A 15,763-nucleotide genomic window follows, 5' to 3' on the forward strand; every position below is an offset into this window, starting at 1 on the left:
ATAAATAAAAAAGTTGCCGTAGAAGGAAGGAAACCACTCAGGGATTTCAGCATGAGGCTTTAAAACAGTTATATAGTTTAATGGATGTGATAGGAGGAAACAGGATGGATCAACAACATTGTAGTTACTCCACAATACTAAACTAATTGGCAGAGTGAAAAGAAGGAAGCCTGTACAGAATACAAATATTCCAAAACATGCATCCTGTTTACAATAAGGCAAAGCAAATAACTTTTTGTCCTGAATACAAAGTGTTATTCTTGGGGTAAATTCAATACAACACAAAACATCTCTTAGAGACTTACCCAGAAAGACTCACAGCTGTAATCACTGGCAAAGAAGCCTCTACAAAGTATTGACACAGGGTTGTGAACACTTACTGTATGTACAGTCATGGCCAAAGGTTTTGAGAATGACACAAATATTAATTTTCACAAAGTCTGCTGCCTCAGTTTGTATGATGGCAATTTGCATATACTTCAGAATGTTATGAAGAGTGATCAGATGAATGGCGATTAATTGCAAAGTCCCTCTTTGCTATGCAAATGAACTGAATCCCCCAAAAACATTTCCACTGCATTTCAGCCCTGCCACAAAAGGACCAGCTGACATCATGTCAGTGATTCTCTCATTAACACAGGTGTGAGTGTTGATGAGGACAAGGCTGGAGATCACTCTGTCATGCTGATTGAGTTCGAAAAACAGACTGGAAGCTTCAAAAGGAGGGTGGTGCTTGGAATCATTATTCGTCCTATGTCAACCATGGTTACCTGGAAGGAAACACGTGCCGTCATCGTTGCTTTGCACAAAAAGGGCTTCACAGGGAAGGATTTTGCTGCCAGTAAGATTGCACGTAAATCAACCATTTATCGGATCATCAAGAACTTCAAGGAGAGCGGTTCAATTGTTGTGAAGAAGGCTTCAGGGCGCCCAAGAAAGTCCATCAAGTGCCAGGACCGTCTCCTAAAGTTGATTCAGCTGCAGGATCAGGACACCACCAGTACAGAGCTTGCTCAGGAATGGCAGCAGGCAGGTGTGAGTGCATCTGCACGCACAGTGAGGGAGTGGGCTCACTCACAATTTTGCCTAAGAACACAGCCATGAATAAAGAATGGTATCAACACATCCTCCGAGAGCAACTTCTCCCAACCATCCAGTTTGGTGATGAACAATGCCTTTTCCAGCATGATGGAGCACCTTGCCATAAGGCAAAAGTGATAACTAAATGGAACAAAACATCGATATTTTAGGTCCATGGCCAGGAAACTCCCAGACCTTAATCCCATTGAGAACTTGTGGTCAATCGTCAAGAGGCGGGTGGACAAACAAAAACCCAAACAAAAACCCAACTCCAAGCATTGATTATGCAAGAATGGGCTGCCATTAGTCAGGATGTGGCCCAGAAGTTAATTGACAGCATGCCAGAGCGGATTGCAGAGGTCTTGAAAAAGAAGGGTCAACACTGCAAATATGGACTCTTTGCATCAACTTCATGCAATTGTCAATAAAAGCCTTTGACACTTATGAAATGCTTGTAATTATACTTCAGTATTGTCACGACGTCCGCCGAAGTCGGCTCCTCTCCTTGTTCGGGCGGCGTTCGGCGATCGACGTCACCGGCTTTCTAGCCATCGCCGCTCCATTTTTCCTATTTCCATTTGTTTTGTCATGTTCCATACACACCTGGTTTTCATTCCCTAATCACACTGCATGTATTTAGTCCTCTGTTCCCCTCCATGTCTTTGTGTGATATTGTTTTATGTTATGTGGATATTGTCACGCGCTAGACTTTTGTTTCATGTTCTGTGTTTTGGGCACGTTTATGTCTTATGTGCTTTCGTTTTGGAACGGAATAAAAAGTGTGCCTGTTAATTACACTCTGCTCTCCTACACCTGACTTCGCCTCCCGTACACACCCGTAACAAGTATTCCATTGTAACATCTGACAAAAATATCTAAAGACCCTGAAGCAGCCAACTTTGTGGAAGTTAATATTTGTGTCATTCTCAAAACTTTTGACCACGACTGTACAGGGCCTTCTGAAAGTATTCAGACCCTTTGACTTTTCCCACATTTTGTTACATTACATTACAGCCTTATTCTAAAATAGATGTAATAAAAATAAAAACTCAGCAATCTACACACACTACCCCATAATGACAAAGCGAAAACAAGCATTTAGAATGTTTTGCACATTTTATAAAAAATACCAAACTGAAATACCTTATTTACATAAGTAAGTATTCAGACCTTTTGCTATGAGACTCTAAATTGAGCTCAGGTGCATCCTGTTTACATTGATCATCATTGAGATGTTTCTACAACTTGATTGGAACTCACCTGTGGTAAATTCAATTGATTGGGCATGATTTGGAAAGGCACACACCTGTCTATATGAGGTCCCACAGTTGACAGTGAATGTCAGAGCAAAAACCAAGCCATGAGGTCGAAGGAATTGTCTGTAGAGCTCCATAACAGGATTGTTTCGAGGACAGATCTGGGGAAGGGTACCAAAAAATGTCTGCAGCATTGAAGGTCACCAAGAACACAGTGGCTTCCATCATTCTTAAATGGAAGAAGTTTAGAACCACCAAGACTCTTCCTAGAGCTGGCCGCCCGGCCAATCTGAGTAATCGGGGGAGAAGGGCCTTGGTCAGGGAGGTGACCAAGAACCCGATGGTCACTCTGACAGAGCTCTAGAGTTCCTCTGTGGAGATGGGAGAACCTCCAGAAGGACAACCATCTCTGCAGCACTCCAACAATAAGGCCTTTATGGTAGAGTGGCCAGATGAAAGCCACTCCTCAGTAAAACACACATGACAGCCGCTTGGAGTTTGCCAAAAGGCACCTAAAGACTCTCAGACCATGAGAAACAAGATTCTCTGGCCTGATGAAACCAAGATTGAACTCTTTGGCCTGAATGCCAAGCGTCACATCTGGAGGAAAACTGGCACCATCCCTACAGTGAGCATGGTGGTGGCAGCATCATGCTGTGTGGATGTTTTTCCGCGGCAGGGACAGGGAGACTAGTCAGGATCGAGGGAAAGATGAACGGGTGTTACGGGAATTTTCGAAACCCAATGCTAATAATTACCAATCAATAAGCCTTGAGGTTTGTAAGACACTGGGTTAATAATAATTAGGCAAGGACTCAGCTTTCTGCAAAAGGTCTGTACAGTTTATTCAGAGAACGTTCTAAAGTCAAAAATTAGGACTCAGTCCTTTTATAATCCACACACATATTCCTATCTTTAGACCACTCCCTTCTCAAACAACCAGTACTTTTCCACTCACCACAAAGAACCATAAAGTTTACCACATTCTTCAAGGCTTTCACCTCCCCTCCCCCTTTATGACCATCTTGGTTTGAAACCTCTCCAATGTTTCTCAAACCTATCACCCCCTATCCTACCATTTAAGAGTGGAACAATTGAGTCATTATTCTAACACATAGAAATTATTCTAACAATCCACCCTTTGACTAAATGTTACACACTGATACTTAAATGTTTTATTTGAAAATAAAATCATACCCAATCAAACCATTACATGTATATACATCATCTACTCATCAATGGCTGTTTAATACTACTTCCAATCATAACTCATCTGTTCAGGATTTTTTTCATGATCTTCATTGAATAAACAGTCTCTAAACATTGAATATAGTCTCATGAAGTTCCGGCTCCTCAGGATTGAATGTATCCACGGCGTCCATCAGGTCTGGATCTGTACATTGTTCATTCCATTGATCAGACTCTGGCATAGGCCCGTACCTCACCATCTGCTGAGTCACTGCATTCTCCAACGCCTTACCCACCAAACCTGGTACACAGGGAATAAAACAACAACCACATAATACCAGCATACCCATACAAACAATAGCAGCCCCCACAATAGTAGCAACCATGGTTTTCCATTTGCCAAACATTTCATCAAACCAACCGGTCACAGATGTATTAACCCCTGAGTTGTCAGCCCATTCTTCACTTAGTGCGGTCAACCCAGCCAAGGCTCTAGTTACAGTCCCCTCTGGTGATGTATTATTTGGAATAAAAGTACAGCGATGACCCCCCCCCCCCACCACCATTCTACAAACCCCGCCCTTCTCTGCCAATAACATATCGAGAGCCAACCTATTTTGCCAAGTCATGAGAGAGGTGGCGGATAATTGGTCAGAGATTCCCTTCACTGCATCTCTAGTCTGATTTACGAATCTTTTCTGATTATAATAAATATAGTTTATCCAATCCACATTCTTATTTATCGTAACCCACCAAAAGGAAGTTGTTGTGAACCCTTCACCTATTTGATTCAACGCCTTGTATTCATCTGGTGCTCCTCTAGGGATCCCTATGGAATCCATCCATATGGGGCTAACCTCATCTAGGACCAGACTTCTCTTATTTCTTACTATTTTACTCACCACTGGCCGTTGATGACTAATCCTCACTGGTTGTACCAATAACACTGGGGCGCAAGTACCTTCAGAACCCTTTTGGTGACATCTGTCTTATGTGTCCTTGGTCGGAACATGCCCACCATACATCAGTTACAGGTGCTGTGAGGTTAAGAATCTTCTCCTGCACTTCCCAATCTAAGTCTGTCACATTCACTACTGTCTTACATCCATTAAAAATTCCCAAATCCCTACTACCATTCCTGTGCCTATAACACTGATACTCTCCAGGAGTTAGAGTGAACTGAGGTGGATTGGCTGCGCTCTTTAATCTGGCCAACCCCATCCCTGTACAATTGACCTCTTCCTGATTAGATCCTAAGTCTAACACACAAGAGAGCATCGTCTGTGGCATTGGAGCAGTCAACATAGTTGGTCGCCCAGTAGAACATGCATGACAATTAGTTTGCCCAGAGCCCTGGCCGTGTAATTCATCCATTTTAACCAGAGATTTTCATCTGGTATTCCTTCTATCTCCCCTTGGTTCCGTTCTTGGAGAAGGAAATCCTTCACATCAGGTAGACTAGTGGAACCAAAGGATTTTCCACCTGATTTATCAATTCCTAATAACGGATTTACTACGGGGTATATCACTGTAGTGTCTTTCAACTGAAATGATATGCAGGTATCCTTGCCATACTCCTCAGCGCATGCCATATACTTCATTTGTATGTCATTACTAGTTACATTTTTATAGTTACTTCTATCCCCAACATACATGAGGGAATATCCTTATTCCGTTCAACACCCCACCGTGCACTCCATTTCCAGATATTAGTCTCATATTCCCTGCCCAATGTGTGTTTAAACACCTGGGACCAGGAACACATGGACATAGTTGGTTGACACAGGTATAATGGGGTGTTGTCGTCAGTTCTCATTATAACAGTGTCCCCTTCCATTAGTCATATTTAGTACCCTCATCCTAAATCTCGCGTTTTGTCCTTCTCTAACCCCTATTTTATAGGTTACTCTTCCTTGCCTGTCCTTATTTTCTTTTACTTCTCAACCCTGGTGGAGATTCAGTACGATTTAGGCCGACTGGTAGTGGATCTGGATGTATCAAAAATATTATTAGTACTATGATGCAGCTTAGGGTCCCCCATATTCCCAAAAACCGCCAACCCTCTCCTGCCTGTAGCCTATCTGTACGGAACCACCCCATACTCACACTCTAGGAGCACACACAGTGATGACAGGTCGGGTTAGGGAATCTTCGTTAAGGAGGTAACCCCCGAACCCTATTGGTACTCGGTTCTTCTCCTAACTCTGTGTGTGATCAGTGGTGCTTGTATGTGTTCATACCTTCTTGCAGTGGGTAACGTGGACCCAAGTGGCTCTCTCAGCTATTCTAATGGCAAAGGCGGTAGTTAACAGAACCTGGTACGGTCCTTCCCAACAGGGCTGTTTCCAGTCTTTCCTCCTCAGGGACTGGATCCACACCCAGTCTCCAGGCTGTATTGCGTGAATCACCTTCTCCTGTAATTCACCTGTTGGACACAAAATCTTGGACATACGGGTTTGGTTAACAAACAGTCTTCTCATGTGTTCTGCTAGTATATCTTCAACTTCTATGTCTACCTGTTCTAATCTCCCTAACTCTGGCATTCTATAGGCTCTACCTGATTAGCTAAATTGTATTTCATTATTTAAAAAAATAGATCCTAGTAAACCAACTCTAGGGATTATATCTTGACCTATTATTTTAGCCACCATAATCATGTCCACCAAGTAAGTTGGGAACACTTCTATCCATTTACTACTCTTATCTATTATTGCTAAACACCACTTCTTTCCCTCACTCCGGAATAGGTTATAACATATATCAATGAAGTCCATTTCTAATTATTGGAATGGATATTCTACCTGGAGGGTATTCTCCCAGTGGTGCTCTTCCTCTACCTTGAAGATTATTCTATGCACATCTAACACACCTTGAACCAAAAAAATGTTTAAGTAATTTGTTATCACTTATGCTACAAAATGTTACCTAATTCTTTCCATCAATGTTACCTAATTCTTTCCATCATCCCCCCACCCCCCCCCCCCCCCTTTTATGGTCTCGGCTTTCTGTGGGGGTGACAACCCCATTCAACAGAATCATTCCACAGGTTATCTAGACATAACATGTTTCATAACCACTGGAGCAGACAGTCTTTCCACTGTCTGATGTCCAGAAGCTGAACAACCAAAATCTTTCCCTCATTTGTTCCTACTCCTTCAGACTTCAAATATATCCTAAATACTTCAAATAAGTTTACCATTATTAAACTCATTCTCGCTAACTCAATAACCTTGTTCAATAACAAAATATAATAATACTTATTATATCAATTTCACAGCCTTGTTGTCCTCAATATCTTACACTGCCGTCTCATGTGCTTAAATTACAGTTATGTCTAAGAACTTTAAACTCCATCCTAATTATCAGTTATACCAATTTCCTTACAATCCGTATCACAAATGACCTTAAATTCACTATCCAAATGGCCCTCCCATAAGGCTGATCAGACCGCAAAGGAACGCCATGATAGAGGTCAAGAGTCATACCACCCCTTCACAGAAGTGTTTCTTACCATATTAGACAAATTTTTAAAAAACTTCAACATTTCCTGCATGCTGTATCTCAGGTTCCCAAAACATTACTCTATCCAAAAGAATTAACGTTTTTTATTAAACCTCAGAAAATAAATCTTCTAAAATTCCATGTGTGTATACCCCTTTAAGATATCGTCTTTAGGAAACTTTCCACAGAGAGACAACGAAGAGCTCCTTTTTCCATAAAATAACCACGAACATTTGGTCAGCATTCCGTATACTACACCGATTCAGAAACCCAAACGTTGACTACAAACAAAACCAAATAATAACTCCACTGTAACCCCCTCAAATCATTAATCATTAGTTATAAACTTCTTCAATGGTTATGTGTTCTTAATTGAACATGCACTACCCTTGGATACAATACTGTACTTCAAATCTATGAAACTCCCACATTTAACATACTATTTGACTAATTTGACCCCAGCTTGCTTTACAACATTAAAATCCCTTCCGTTTGTCTGCAAACAGGCCCATTCTGTTTGCTAGGAATACCCTGCCATTATATATACAACTGTGTTTAATGTGCACTGTCCCTGTAAAATAAAATTAACTCAACCTGAGATCAATGGTGGCCAATTCAATACCTCACAGTCTGTGTCCTCTGAATCCTCACTGTCATTCCCCTCATCTAGTCATGCCTGTTCTTCCTCCTCCTCGGACTCCTCTCGCTCTCTCATTCGCCTACGTTCCCTCTTCCGTCTATCCCTAAACTGTCTCTGTCTACTGTTCCTTGGTGGGTCCTTACAATCCTCTGCAATGTGGCCTGTTTTATTGCAGTTGTAGCACTTTCTGCCCTCGGGTTCTATCCACTTTCTACTCTCCCTGTTTTGACCTTTCTTTTTAAAATCGTTCCTGTTCTTTCCTGCAATTTCCCCAACAGTGGCGATCAAATATTCCGTTTCTGTCTGTTCTTTCTTACTTTTCTTTCCTTGAAGCCTCCTTTACGTTTATCTACGATTATCTCGAGAGTTACTATCAGATGCTCTCCTTCTTTCTGTTCTTGCCTTCCTTCTCTTGGAGGTGCCTTACAGTCCCGTGAGATATGTCCCTTTTTATTACATTTAAACACGGCCCCTTACACTCCCGCGCAAAATGTCATTTTTTATCGCAATTATAACACCTCCTATTATCAGACCTTGTCCATTTTTGATCTTCTCTGTCTGGTCCACTTCCCTTAAAACCTCCCTAATTCTGACCTATAACTTCCTCAAAAGTATCTATCAGGTACTCTGCTCCTTTCAGGTCTCTCTTACTTTTCTTCTCCCTTTCATTATGTTCATGGTGAATCGCATACCTCTTTACTTCGGCCAATGTAGCTGTTCCCCACCCAACCAGAGTTTTTTTTAATTGCTTGGCAAATTTCAGTTCTCATACCACTCAAGAAAGCACATTTTTAACTGTTGGTGATAAGGCCCATCTCCTCCTGTCCCAGGGCCAGGATGGATCAGTCCACTATTCCCATTAAACACGTCCCTCAATCTTTCCAAATATTGACTAACTGTCTCACTGTCTCCCTGTCTACATTCGTGGATTTTTGAAAAATCAGCATACCTGTGATAATAATCCCTAAGATTATTGCATAGCTGATTGAGTTTATCCTGATCATTTCCCTCTGCAGTCCACTGCAGAACAACTCTGTCCCCCTGTCCTGGGGTCCAGTCTCCCTTCACGGCTGCCCAATCTTTTCCCACTATCTGTCTAACTGCTAGTTCCAGCTCCCCGGTATTTAGTTTAAAACTTTCGGTCAATCCTTCCATGTCCTCCCTAACTCCCTTCAGTCTGTCTTCCCCAGGTCCCTCATAAGGAGCCCTTCTTCTCCCTACGATCACTACCTCGTTATCTGGATCCTCCACCCATGCCTGTTCTGTTAGGGCAAGATATATTTTCCCCCCTCCCCTGGGTGGACTTTCTATGGGGGCTGTGGGTATTGTTTCTCTCTCTTTCTCACCTTCTCTGGCCTGTTTTTTTATTACCCTCTACCCTTTTTCCTGGCCTCCAACAACCACACCCTAGCTGTACCCTCTGCCTGTTGTTTCTTCATTTTATCTCCACAGGTTACGCGCATCTGTTTTATCATGGATTCAAGCTTATCTACATCCAGACATCCAACAAAACCGTACTTCTTCCTCCACATCGAACCATGATATACATTTCTCTTATCTTTCATTTGCATATATCTCTCGTCTCCCGTTAATTCCGGGACCTCTTTTGAGGTTTTACAACCCATTATTAGTTAACTCTTCCCGTTGTTACCCTTCTAGGAATTCAGAATAATTATTTTTATGACTTTTTATAGAATATTAGGTCTTACCTCCCTGACCTACTCAAATCATTAACCTTTAATTCCTCCCTCTCGGAATAGTCAGACCTAATTGTTTTTTCCTCCCTTTGATCTCCACTATCCCTCTGTAACGTATTTCGATAGGCGATCTATATTCATACCATTACGTCTCTGACTTAGTTTAAACCTATCTATAGAGGGGATCTTTTATCGAATATTAGTCTCACACGTGAGCGAATTAACGTTTATGTGTCTGGCTGATTAATATTTCTATCACTACTTATAGACAATAGAGTATTAGGTCTTACACACATACGATTTAACACTTCTTATGACTTTTGACTCAGTTAATATCTCATTTCACACACTCTATTTTTAGGTTACCCTCATATTTCCAATCGTTATTACTTTATATTTTGCCTTCTATATTACGTTTTCATAGTACTCCTTTGTCCCATAGGTTTTTGGTGTTAATACCTCTTCCTGAATCTCTTTCAACCCAGGGTAGTTTATTTTTAGTAAGGGCCTCAACAACTACGAGTCATTACGGACCCGTCCGATTCCGTTACCCTCCTTTCAATGATCTGCTACCCAATGCCGCCACCGCTAACATAGATACTTTTGTAATTAAACTTTCTCTATGTTAGATTCTATGGACAGTATACCAGATACCATTCACTCCAGTTTGGTTTAAGAATCAAGCATTTTCCCACTCTATTTTGACTAATGCAAAGTCCATTTTTTTTAAGCGAGTTTTTTTTAACTTAACCCCCAAACAAATGAATAAAGATTACTGACCTTTTCTTTGCAGCTGAGGTATAATTTTGGTTAGCTCTCGTCACCGTTTACTGTCGTGTTCCAGTTTGCCACCGGCCTGAAATTAACCCTCAATATTAGAGGGCAGGACTTTGCTTTTTACGGATGTTTCATCCGCCCGTGCACGGTTTTCAGTGTCCCCTGGAACGACAGTCAACAGGTATATGAGATCCGGCTCGAAGGACCAATTGTTACGGGAATTTTTGAATCCCAATGCTAATAATTACCAATCAATAAGCCTTGACTAATCCCCAAGGTTTGTAAGACACTGGGTTAATAATAATTAGGCAAGGACTCAGCTTTCTGCAAAAAGTCTGTACAGTTTATTCAGAGAACATTCCAAAGTCAAAAATTAGGACTCAGTCCTTTTATAATCCACACACATATTCCTATCTTTAGACCACTCCCTTCTCAAACAACCAGTACTTTTCCACTCACCACAAAGAACCATAAAGTTTACCACATTCTTCAAGGCTTTCACCTCCCCTCCCCCTTTATGACCCTCTTGGTTTGAAACCTCTCCAATGTTTCTCAAACCTATCACCCCCTATCCTACCATTTAAGAGTGGAACAATTTAGTCATTATTCTAACACATACAAATTATTCTAACAACGGGGCAAAGTACAGAAATCCTTGATGATCATACTCAAGAAGACTTAAGGCTGTAATTGCTGCCAAAGGTGCTTCAGCAAAGTACTGAGTAAAGGGTCTGAATACTTATGTAAATATGATATTTAAGTTTTTATTTTTAATAAATGAGCAAACATTTCTAAAAACCTGTTTTTTGCTTTGTCATTATGGGTTCTTTTTTGTAGACTGATGAGAAGAAAAAAAACATTCAATACATTTTAGAATAAGGCTGTAACCTAACAAAATGTGGAAAAAGTAAATGGGTCTGAATACTTTCCGAAGACACTGTAAATAAGATATTTCTGTATTTCAATTTCAATAAATTAGCAAAAAAAATCCTTTAAACATGTTTTCACTTTGTCATTATGAGGTATCCCCTCCTCTCCCCCTCCTCTCCTCTCTCCCCAGTTTGACAGTGACGGAGATGGGCGCATCACCTTGGAGGAGCTGAAAGACAGCATGAAGGCCCTGCTGGGTGAGAAGCTGAAGAAGGGCGAGCTGGAGGAGATCCTCCAGGACATCGACCTCAACAAGGATGGCGGAATAGACTTCGACGGTGAGGGGAAGTGGGGAGGTGGATAAGGGGGGGAGGATGAAGGATGGGGGGGGTTGAGGCTGGAGGAGAAAGGGAGGGGGTAAGAGGGACAGAGGGGATGGGAGAGGGAATAAGGGTCAAGAGAGGGGAGAGGATGAGAGAGGAGAGAGGATAAGGTAGGAGAAGAGAAAGGATAGGAGAGGGAGGGGACAGAAAGAAAGTAGGTCCTAGAAGAGAGGAGGGGAGAGGAGGAAAGAGCAGAGATAAGGACAGTGAATGTAAGGTGTGTGGATAACCCAATCCAATCTCATCAGTAGTGCATTAAGGTAATCATTACAGTGCACATATTGCGGACACGAGTCGGGCATGGCTGCTCATTGTCACGTGATGAGGTAGCCCCGCCAGCAAACTTCAAAAGCAGTGTCTGCCATTAGACCAAAATGGAATTTCCTCCTGGTATAATGGTCTAAAAGAGGGTTCCCCAACTGGCGGCACGCGGGTCAAATTTGGCACCATGTTTTCTGAGCAAAAAAATATAGTTTTTAGTTTTTTGTATTATTATTTTTGGTTGGACATAAAATACTGTAAAAGTGATTTTAATTTTGGAAATCTGTTCCAAAGTATTCCCACGCATAATAGAGAGATATATGTGATCGTATACAAATGTAAGCAAGGATTGAAATGATTAAGTTTGAGTCAAATATTATATGTATTTGGGCTTATTGCAGCCAATTTGCAGTCTACAAATGATTTGCAATTATGTGCCAGCGCCCTGACCATCCATTCAAGAAAAAAATCAGCTAGCAGCTGAATCTAGATGATCCCTGGTCTAAAATGTTGGTTACACCTGTGGGAGACCCGGGTTCATATCCTGCACGTTACATTGGCGCCCAACGTGGGGCGGTCTCTCGTGGGGAAGTAGGTGTGATTGTAGTGGATATGAATCGGGCATGGTTGCTCATGGTCCCGTGATGAAGTAGCCCTGCCTGCGAACTTCAAAACTAGAGTCTGCCCTCAGACCAAGGGAGTACTTTATTTTGGCCTGAGACAGTTACTCCCGTGGGAGACCCGGGTCCACACATGCACAGTCACACATGGCACACACACCTTAGGACTGCTCAAAGACGCCACAATTCACACGGTTTCAAACCAGTGCACACACACACTCCCGTCTCAATAACTATAAAACAAGACCTGTCTCATATCCCTCAGTAAGCCCCCCCCCCAAAAAAAAAACCTGCATGCGTGTGTTGTCCTAGCCAATCGAAGTCCCAATCAATAATAATAATTGGAAACGTGGATGGGAGTGTCTGCGTTAGCAGGGGATCAATAAGCAGGTGGCCCACACATTATCAACAATTAGCACCGGGGGCGATACAACTGGCCTATCCCTCTTACTGAGCCCTCCAGCCATCTCGACAAATCAATTGTTGAAGTTTAGAAGACAAGACATTGTCTGAGATCCAAATGGCACCCTATTCCATACATAGTGCACTACTTAAGTCATTCAACAGCCAAGGCCTTAAAGATGCATAATGGAAAATGTAACCAGAATTGACCGAGGGACTGAAATGATGGGATGGATGGGGCCTGCCTATGGTTGTTTGATGGCTACTACTGGCTGAAGCCATGTTGTGATTGACAGGTGGATAGATTGATGTTTGATTGACAGATGGGAGGCATGCTGAGGTTGCAGGTGACACGGTGAGATCGGTCATGCTTGGTTAACCAATTGGTAAAGAGAACTTTACAGACAGGGAAACAGGAAGGAGGAAACGGGCAGCTAGACAGGAAGGGAGATTTACGAGAGGGGTGATGGGATGCAACCTGGTCTCAGAGTATTTTGTATGATTATGTATGTAAAACCATAACACTCCATTTAGTATGTGTCACGTCCTGACCAGTTTAGGGGTTATTTGTTATTGTAGTTTGGTCAGGACTTGGCAGGGGGTGTTTGATTTATGTGGTTCAGGGTGTGTTTTGTGTATGTGTTTATATAGAGGGGTATTTGTTTTATTAGTCCGGGGTTTGTTAGTCATTGTTCTGTGTTAGTATATTTCTATGTTCTATCTAGTCTTTTGTAGTTCTGTGTTTAGTTAATTGGGGTTGGACCTTCAATTGGAGGCAGCTGGTTATTGTTGCCTCTGATTGAGGGTCCTATAATTAGGAGTTTGTTTTTCATGGGTTTTTGTGGGAGATTGTTCTTGTTTAGCTGTTTGCTTGACAAGACTGTCAAGTTCGTTTTGTTTTGTATATGTGTTTTCCTTCTTCACCAAATAAAAGAAGATGAGTGTACATTTTCCCGCTGCGTCTTGGTCTCTACCGTACGACAATCATGACAGAATCTCCCACCAACCACGGACCAAGCAGTGGAGGAAGTAGCAACAGAAGGACTGTCGGGAATCATGGACATGGGAGGAAATTCTGGACGGGGCTGGACCATGGTACCAGGCTGGGGAATACCGTCGCCCACCGGAGGAGATAGAGGCAGCCAAGGCGGAGTGGCGCTGGTATGAGGCTTTATACGCGCCGATGGGGAAGCACGAGAGGCACCCCCAAGATTTTTTTGGGGGGGGGGCACACGGGTAGTTTGGCGGGGCCAGGATTGAGCCGCAAGACAACTCCTCGTGCTTATTATGGGAAGCAACTGGAGGGGAGAGCGCCGGAGTATGCGGAAGTGCGCACGATCTCGCCCATGCGCACGCACAGTCCGGTGCGAGCGATCCCAGCCCCTCGCAAGTGCCGTGCTAGAGTAGGCATCCAGCCGTGAAGGAGGATGCCTGCACAGCACATCTGGCCACCAGTGCGCCTCCTAGGCCCAGGCTACCCTACGCCTGCTCTACGCACGGCAGCCATCAGGCCTCTGCACAGCCCAGTTCGTCCTGTACCAGCAGTCCGCTTGTGCAGGGCTGCTATCTCTATCCAGCCAGGACAGAGGACATCGTTTCGGTTACTGGCCCAACGCTCGAACCACTAGGCTGCCTGCCGCGACAATGCCACCAGCCATACTGCTCGTTCTGTGCTTGAATTCCTGCAAGACAGGAATGTCAGTGTTCTGCAATGGCCAGCGAAGAGCCCGGATCTCAATCCCATTGAGCACGTCTGGGACCTGTTGGATCGGAGGGTGAAGTTGTCTGTGATGAGATTTGACCTTCATATTATACACCAACTCATCCACCCCCCCTTAAGTAACAATCTTTCTGATATAACCATAACAAATGTAACATATCATACTACATGCAGTGTGTTGGATTTACGAACAGAATTATACGAAATGTTCTGAGACCAGGTTGTGGGATGAATTCCAATTCAACCCCTATGGTCTCTACATCAACCCTAGGCACACCTACGGATCTGAGGGGGGTCAGGTGTGTTTAAGCAATATGCCCTGTCATAGGTTGGGTGTAGATTACAACATATTGCTTCATACCTGTCCATTTCTTCCAGATATACAAGTGCCTGGGGGCCAGTGGTAGGTAGGTGTATGGGCTTGGGGATGGATTTGGAAACTCAAATTGGACACAAATTAACTGGTTCTTTTACAGCCCCACTATGTACCTAGTTTTAACTAAGAAATGACTAGGTCGTTACACCTACTGAATTCTTTGGATTACTATACAGTACCCACTGTAGCCACATTTTGTTGTTGTAAACACAAGGTCCATAGAGCAAACACTACTGTAAAAGTGACTGTCATATCAGACTGTAAAATCAAGGGTCACCCTCAAAACTAAAATAGTCCCCTCCCACCACCTGTCTTTTTTAATTAACTGCAGACAGAATGGAAATGACATTGTTATTATCATCACACCGTGAGTTCTATTGGCATCCAATGCATTTTAATGAGGGCAGGATGTAAACATGGGGTTGTGTCTTATGTTGCCCCCTGGTTCTAATCAATGGATCTGGTGCTGTGTCTGTCTCCCCCCCCCCCCCCCCCCCCCCCCCCTGCAGAGTTTGTCATGATGCTGTCGTCGCGGTAGCCTGCCTCAGCCATCAAACTAACTAGCAAGACGCACTGGATGAGGTCTGGATCACCAAACAAGTGACACAATTCTCGTGTCAATTTCCTGTAGCATTGTGCATAATGTCTGTATGAAATGATTTTGCATATTCATCAGATTTAGATCTGAATGACTTTCTAGTGGAAAGACTTAGATTGTAAGATAACAATTTAGGTCAAATTGTTGCCTTTTTTTATTTATTTACTTACAATAAACTGGATTAAGCAATGCAGCAGAGGGCGAAGGGTGAGTTATGAAACAAGACTAGTGTTGCATAGACTCACCACTGCTATGTAAGAGCTATGTCGCCACCTTGTGGAAGCATTCTGAACAACCAATTGAACAGATTGTCCTGAATGTGCCAAGTGTTTCCTGATGACGTAACACCCAATGCATAACACTGGGATCGGGATGGTTACATTGACAATGGGTT

The 15,763-nt window shown here is 42.8% G+C and overlaps 1 protein-coding gene across 3 annotated transcripts in view; it reads left to right on the top strand.

The window, feature by feature from the left end:
* The window catches only part of LOC115191962 (calcium-binding protein 2), a 37,022-nt gene extending 21,460 nt beyond the window's left edge, over positions 1 to 15,562 (top strand). For all 3 annotated transcript variants that reach the window (XM_029750024.1, XM_029750027.1, XM_029750026.1), the window contains exons 7-8: positions 11,200 to 11,347; positions 15,281 to 15,562. In XM_029750024.1, the coding sequence (XP_029605884.1) occupies positions 11,200 to 11,347; positions 15,281 to 15,309 (177 nt within the window). In that variant the 3' untranslated portion in view covers positions 15,310 to 15,562. The remainder of the gene's footprint in view (positions 1 to 11,199; positions 11,348 to 15,280) is intronic.
* The last annotated feature ends 201 nt before the right edge of the window (positions 15,563 to 15,763 follow it).

The sequence above is a fragment of the Salmo trutta genome, chromosome 4 (genome assembly GCF_901001165.1).
Source record: "Salmo trutta chromosome 4, fSalTru1.1, whole genome shotgun sequence".
Taxonomy (NCBI): Eukaryota; Metazoa; Chordata; class Actinopteri; order Salmoniformes; family Salmonidae; genus Salmo; species Salmo trutta.